The sequence below is a fragment of the Durio zibethinus genome, chromosome 25 (genome assembly GCF_047325235.1).
Source record: "Durio zibethinus cultivar Kanyao isolate XHJ-2024 chromosome 25, ASM4732523v1, whole genome shotgun sequence".
In the NCBI taxonomy this organism is placed as follows: domain Eukaryota; kingdom Viridiplantae; phylum Streptophyta; class Magnoliopsida; order Malvales; family Malvaceae; genus Durio; species Durio zibethinus.
The window spans coordinates 9,966,627-9,974,988 of NC_143186.1; the positions used below are offsets into that span (position 1 = coordinate 9,966,627).

Sequence of the window (8,362 nt, forward strand, 5' to 3'; positions counted from 1 at the left end):
ATTATTTTCTCAAATAATTGTCATTAATTCATTTAAATAAATCTAATTAAATAATATTTACAAATTAAATCATCCAACTAAAGAATTTTAACAAAAAATCGAATATTTTATATTGTCAAGGATTTAATTACAATAAAATAAAAATTTATAATTTTAATTTCATACAATAAAAATTCAAAAATTTATTTTTATTTTTAAGTAAAATTCGTGAACTTATTTAAGTAACATCCCGCTTTCATATAAACCCAAAATTTAATAAGACATACATATATTTTATATATTTATTTTATTTATGCACAATACAAAATACTTCCAATAAAAAAAATTAAAATAGTTGTTATAAAATCAATACTACGAATTTTTTTGGCCATTTCAAAGATTAATAATTATTTTATCTTGAAGCATATAATTCAATGATAAATGAATTCAATGTTTCGAATTCTTAATTTTCGAATCATAAAAGTTAATAATTACTTTCACATAAACCCAAAATTTAATAAGATATTACAACACAAATACTTCCAACAAAAAATCAAAATAAGTGATATAAAATCACTAATATAAACTTCTTTTGGCCATTTCAAAAATTAATAATTATTTTTCATTCTAATATTTAATTCAATGGTAAGTGAATTCATTGTTTAAAGAGATGGATTCAAATTCTCAGTTCTTGAATCATAAAAATTAATAATTACTTTCATATAAACCCAAATTTAATATGATATGCACAAAACAAATACTTTCAGTGAAAAAATCAAAATGGTTGCTATAAAATAATTACTATGAACTTATTCTGGCCACTTCAAAAATTTACTTTTATGTTATTTCCTATATAAAAGGTATATAATATATTTTTTATTACGTATCGAGATTTGATATTAAATATTAAGTAGAATATAATGAAAGTAACATTTTATTTCATCTCATAAATCTCACATTTCAAATTCCAAAATTGGAACTCAAGACTTTTCAAGTTAGAGTTCCAAATGACATCAATATTTGGATTTTAACCATTGAAATACACGAAGACTTTTGCTACTCCAGCCATATTGATACACTGAAAGGAACGTGCAAAATTCGAAGACATTCACTTATACAAATACAAAGATCCTGATTTCCTCAGTATAATTGTCAAAAGGATTGAAATTTTAAGCCATTTTAATAGTTATTTCTATTTGCATTGAAACATGAAAATCAAAGCTGATACAAAAATGTCAAACACATAAGGAGGGAATTAGGTGGGTGGAATTTACATTAATTGGTCATACAGTCATTTTTAATAGGTAAGATCCAGTAGCTATGGAGTTTGAATTCCGACACCACTTAAGCTAGAACCGTCCATTGTAACAATTGGGTTGGGCTCTTAAGCCTTCACTATGTTAATAAAAGAATAAGTCAATATGGTATCTATTAAACCTTTGATGCCATATTAAATTCTTTTGAAACTTTGTAGGAGATGTATGATTTTGAAAAGATTTCAAGAATTAAACTGAAACTTCAGAGAATTAAGGGATTCAAGAACTACTCAACAGCCTTTAACAAGGTTACTTTCACAGCATACTAGCTAAATTGATGGTTGAGACCTGAGGTGGAAAAAAAAAGTCTCCCTTCATAAAGGGTCGGATCATAGAATGCAAATTCTGGTGCGATGGGAATGCTCCGATTATGCTTTCAAATGGAGTCTAATTAAATAGACCTTTGGTCAAGTAGGCAAATATTATGGTGGATTTTGTTCCTAAAAGTTCATGTAAAGAAGAATTATAAGTAATATATTAATAATAACACAATTTGGTTCATCCCATATGTATATAAGCTTCAACTACAACATATAATTACACATGCATTTATAGAAGGAAAGGATCATGAGCAAAATCTACAACTGTTCTCAGTTCATCCCAATTTGCGTACGTGAGGAAGTCGTTTTCTTGATTTGAAAAGCTTGATGAAGAGGGTGCAATTAATGGAGCTGGTTGAGCTATGGTGCTCAATTGATCTGTTACTTGCCAATATTGGTTTCTCCCATTGATTTTATTAACTTGCTTCTCATCATCAAAATGTTGAAGAATTGGAGCGCCGAAATTTATGTAATTTCCATGATCATCATTGTTGGATTCCAAACTACATGTTTGAGAGCTCGTTGTGCATGTAATTGAATTGCGTTTAGCAGCAATTTCTCTCCAAACTGGTGTGTACTTTCTATGTGATACGTTCCGTTTGAAAATTCGACATATAGTCCATACTTCCTGTAATTATAATTCCAAAAATTAAAGATTTATTAGGATTATGGAAACAAAACAAAACAGAACAAAGATCAATGATATATTTAGAATATTTTGCTTACAGCTTCTTGGATAGTATTGGTGTTATTGTCATTGCTAGGAAGGCGAAACTCATGCATCATCCAATCCGTTTTGGTTCCTTTGCCTGCACTTCCGCGGTAGTATACTAACGTTTTCTTTAGCCCTATGCACTCATAGCCATGGCCTTCTCGTCCATGTGAATAAACAGGCTTGTCAATGCCTGTTGCTTTCCAAAACCCGGATCCTGTTACCCTATTTGGTCTAATGCTGTTTCGGTACTTTCTTCCTCGTTTGCAGAAGAAATATGAGTCACTTTCTCCTTCACTGCTAGGTTCTGCATGATTAATCATGAAACACATTAGAGAAAAAGAAACTATATATGAAAGATAGAGACCTAATTTTTCTTTTCCTTGCCTAAAATCTTCTGCAAGAAAATGAAAACTTAAGGGTATAGCGCGATGTAAATAAAGATTTTAGATTCAAATGAAAGAAATTAACTTGTTTGTGTGAGAAAAGGGTACTACTTTCTCTACAAGTGAAAACAAGTTTCAGCAATACTTTCAATTTCCTACAATAATATACACAAGTCAATAACCCTAGTTAGTTATTTTGAAGTATGCAGTATTAACCATCTTTATTATTTCCTTTCAATTATTAAATCATAATAATTTCTACAACTAAAATTTTTTGAATATATTTAGTTGATGATTGTGACGAACTAGCTTAAAGAAAGACGGATTTCTGGTTTAAAATTTCCAATCATTAATAGTGGATTGAACTATATATAAGAACAATATGCAAATTGCACCTGCAAATTTATGAATAAAAATCCCCTTCGGATGCAAATATTTATATGAAATCTTCCATTGATGTAGATGAAATACAGTCTTTAACAAAAATTTGAACAAAATAATTATAAGATTTCATGTGAAGTTTCTGCGTACCAACACAAAGTGCAAAAATTTTGAAAATAAAGAATTTTCTTTTTTAAAAAAAAAAAAAACCATAACTTTGGATAGATCGATTGTATATCATAAAATTTTAGAAATAATTATATCAAAAAGAAAAAAAAAAGACTGAACTTGATGATATTAGGCAGCTTGCAACTTCTTTTATTTAGAAAATTTGGATCTTTTAAACAAATAACCTAATCTCTTTCTTATGAAAGATGGCTAAAGCAAATATTTATAAATATGCATAAGAACTAAAGTAGATATTAAATCGTACTTGGAAGATCCCAAGGATCATATTTGTAGATATCCATCTGTTTGATGATTTCGATTTTGATCGGTTTCTTATCAACTTTTCGTCGAAGATAAAACCTAAGAAGCTCTTCATCTGTCGGATGGAATCGAAATCCTGGAAGTGGAACATCTTCATCCATCTTACCGCTACCATCTTGGACGTTCATCTTTCTTAATTTTCCTGGTGCAATAAATAAAACAAAGATCTTAATACTTTCTAGTTCGAACTTTGCAAAACCTTCATAAATACTGGGGAGTTAGAAAAAGTCAAGTCATTGCTCTTGACTCTTTAATAACTAGCATCCAATTAGCTAAGAATGAGTCTTTAACATTCGTCTATGGTCATAAATTATATAATAATAATTAAATAGAGTGAGTTAACAAGTGGGTTAAACTTTTCGGTTGCAAATATTATATAGACAATAATTTCTTGTATCAAATTTCATAAGTTACTACATATATATGTACACGTAGACTCATCAATTATTGACTTGAAGTTGAATTTATATTTATTTATTTATTTTTTATATAGTCTGGTTGATCTATAAATATAATATATAATAATAAATCCAGGAGAATATAACTAGGGTTAGAATTTAAAATTTCAATAGAATGTCTTAAATTTGAATTTTTTTTTTTTGTTTTATAAAATGTCTGTCATGTGAAGTATGAGAGAGAGTTATATTCTTTCGTATTGTTCAAGTTAAATGAACTTTCACGTATGCAGCTCTCTTACGTGGGAGAGTTAGAATATATGAGAATAAATAATAATTAGGTTAAATTTTTTACGAATATTATAACACAGAGTATCAAGTCTCTGACAAAAATAAGACAATTAAAGTGTAATTATATAAGATATCACATTTGTTAAAATTATCATGATTTAATTTTAACTAGTAGCATATTATGTCTCTGATAAAAAAATAATAATAATTAGCAAGCGAGGGAGCTTTTGTGGGGAAATTTCCTTTGTAGACTTGGCTTATTATGATCATTTAGAAATTTCGAATGGGAGTGAGCGGTTCATTGTTAACAACCGACAAAGAAAAAGTAGGTTATCTTTGGAACCCCAAAAAGCCCAATGCTATGAACAGCAAAAGCATGGACTTCACGGGGTCAATGCCATAACTGTTCATGCTTTAAGGGTCTTTTGGAAGACTGGAATTGGTAAGCAGGATGCAAAGAAAATGTTGTTTTCTGAGTTTTCTGAGAACTTAGGCTTAGTTTACCATAGAAATTGTTCAAAGTAAATCCTACAATGACGATATTCTTTTGGGAAATCAAAATATAAGAGTAACTTGAATTGTAATTCTTTTATTATTATTATTATTTTGGATTTATGTCTAAGAAAGTCAAATCGTCCCAATAGGAAAACAATATCCATTTTTTAACAGAAATATACATATATATATATATATATTTACACTTATTATTAAACCAAATGGTTGGCTGTTATCATTAAAAATAATTGTTTTAATGATAAACTTATAAGTTCAAATCCTCTTGATCTTTATTTATTTATTTTAAGTAAGTAAAGCCTTTGACAAAAAATTTGGAAACCATGAATAAAACGTATATGCAGCAGAAAATATTAGATTGATCGGTAAACGGTTCATGGTGGGTCATATATATGTACACTATAGAATAATAGATATTATTAATGTGTTGAGTATTATGAAAATTAAAAGACCAAAGACCAAATGATATATGCTACGTATTATTTTACACTATTAATTAGTTTTTTTTTGTCCTTTCTCAATAGTATTATTCTAAATGTATCCTTTGAAAGAATCAGTTTCGTTCTAGATATTCTATGCAAAAAGTGCTTTGCAAAATCAAAGTAAAAGGATTTCTAGAAGCTGAGTGCATAATATTTGACCGCTAGACTTAAAACTATTTTCTTACGCTTACAAAACTTTAGCCCTCTTCCCATTACAATCAAAGAAAATTTCATCAGTACAAGGACAGCTAATTGCTTTGACTTGACTTGCCATGCCATCCTCACAATTAATTTTATTAATAAATACGAATAAATAGTACTCATCCACTAGGCTGCTTCGTGTCACGTTCTGATTCACTTTTTTTATTTTTCATTTTTTTAAAAATAATAATTTTTTTAAAATTATAAAAATTATATTTTATGTGTGCAATCTATTCATGCGAATTTTTTTATTTTTTATTTTTATGCTTTTGGATTTTTTATTTTTTTAAATAAAAAATAATTAAAATTTTTTTTATTCTTTTAGATCACAATTAAATGATGTGCGGCTTATAATCTGGTTTTCTTTCGCTATCATGTGTTACTTTTTAAATTTTACTTTTTTTATTTTTTTCTTTTCTTTTCTTTAAAATTATTTAATAAATAGTTTTAAAAATTATAAAACTATTATATATTTTTTAAATCCTTTTATATTTAAGATAAGCTTATATCAAACTTTTTTTGTTTTTTGTTTTTACTTTTTTATATTTAATTTTTTTTTGTAAAACTCACTTTATGTTGATTGAATGTCACCTATTTATTTTTTTTATTTGTTTTCCGTATCATAATTAACCAAAATTATTATAATACTTCTTGTATCATAATTATAAAAATATCCCTAATAATATTTATATAAAATTATTATAATACACTCTAATCATATTACAAAAAGCCTTTTTAATTGCTTAATATAATATTTTTCCTACCATAATTACAAAATACTATTCACATTATAATTAGTCAAAATTACTATAATGTCCTTTAAGCATAATTATGAAAATGCCATTTTGATTGTTTTATAATTATGTATTAAATTTACTATTCATACAATACTATAAAATTAATCTCTTTAAAAATTATCATAATGCCCTATTAATTACTTAACAATTAAATTACATATATCCAAATTGACTGTAATACTTTTCTTTTTATGATTAATTAAAATTATTATAATCCTCTCTTAACATAATTATTATAATACCACTCTTACTACAATTGATCAAAATTACTATAGTGTCCCTATAATCATAATTATGTAAATGCCTCCTATAATCATTTACTAAAATTATTATAATGTTTCTCCTATCATAATTACTAAAATATCTCTCATATTATAATTTGTCAAAAAATTACTATGATACCATTTAACCATAATTACAAAAATACCCTCTTATCATAATTATGAAAATACTCCTATTATAATTAGTTAAAATTACTATAATACCTTCTAACCATAATTACCCAAGAAAGCTTTTTTGATTGCTTCATATAATGCTTCTCCAAACATAATTATAAAAATACTCCTCACATTATGGTTGGCCAAAATTACTACAATACCCTCTTAGCATAATTACAAAATATCCTTTTGATTGCTTTATCATATTAAATTTTAACATCCATATAATAATATGAAATTAATCCCCTTAGAAATGATTATAATACATTTTTAATTACTTAACAATTGAATTACATACTATAATGCCCCTATCATGCTTGTAATTATGTAAATCCCTCATACAATCATTTGCTAAAATTATTATAATACTCCTCATACCATAATTACAAAAGTACCTCTCATATTATAATTTGTCAAAAATTATTATAATATCCTTTAACCATAATTATGAAAATACCTTCCTATCATAATTACGCAAATACCTTTCATATCATAATTGGTTAAAAATATTATAATACCCTCTAACTATAATTACTCAAAAAAACCCTTTTGATTGCTTCATATAATGCCTCTCCAATTATAATTACGAAGATAACCCTCATATTATGATTAGCCAAAATTACTATAATATCTTCTAAGCATAATTACAATAATACCCTTATGATTGCTTCATAATTGTGCATTAAATTTTAACATTCATATAATAATATGAAACTAATTGCCTTATAAATGATTATAATTCCCTTTTGTAATCACTTGACAATTGAATTACATCTATTCAAATTGATTGTAATGCCTCTTTTTCAATGATAAACTAAAATTACTATAATTTTCCTCTTAACATAATAACTATAATGCCCTTCTTAACATAATTACTAAAATACAACTTTTACCATAATTGGCCAAAATTACTATAATGCACATACAACCATAATTACAAAAATGCCATTATATCATAATTATAAAAATACCTCTCATATTATAATTTACCAAAATTACTATAATACCTTATAACTATAATTACAAAAATGCTCTCTTACAATAATTATGAAAATACTCCTTGTATTATAATTAACTAAAATTACTATGATACCCTTTAACCAAAATTACAAAAAATACCTTTTTGATTGTTTCATATAATGTCTCTCCTATCATAATTATGAAAATACCTCTCATATTATATTTAACTTAAATTACTATGATACCCTTTAACCATAATTACAAAAAATACCCTTTTAATTGTTTCATATAATGCCTCTCCTATTATAATTATGAAAATACCCCTATATTATAATTGGCCATTATTTTTTAAGCATAATTACTAAAATACCTTTTTGATTGCTTAATAATTATGCATTAAATTTTAACATTCGTAAAATAATATGAAATTAATCCCCATATAAATAATCATAATGCCTTTTTTAATTACTTGACAATTGAATTACATGAATTCAAATCCACTGTAATGCTCCTTTTTCTATGATTAACTAAAATTACTATAATACCCGTCTTAACATATTTATTAAAATACTTTTCTTACCATAATTGACCAAAGTTAATATAATGCCCCTACAACCATATGTAGACACCCAATTTTATTTAGGAGTTTTTCTCAATATTCAATGGGCTTCAATTTTATTTTGATAATCTGTTGCAAAATTGC

At 26.1% G+C, this 8,362-nt stretch overlaps 1 protein-coding gene across 1 annotated transcript; it reads right to left on the reverse strand.

Annotated features, from left to right (window-relative positions):
• Positions 1-1,788: 1,788 nt before the first annotated feature.
• Positions 1,789-3,741, reverse strand: LOC111276604 (transcription factor JUNGBRUNNEN 1-like). The gene is made up of 3 exons (XM_022862352.2): positions 3,528-3,741; positions 2,342-2,634; positions 1,789-2,243 (listed from the first exon to the last, which is right to left on the reverse strand). Exons 1-3 carry the CDS (start codon positions 3,709-3,711, stop codon positions 1,845-1,847), a joined length of 876 nt encoding a protein of 291 aa, XP_022718087.1. The 5' UTR covers positions 3,712-3,741; the 3' UTR covers positions 1,789-1,844.
• Positions 3,742-8,362: the final 4,621 nt, after the last annotated feature.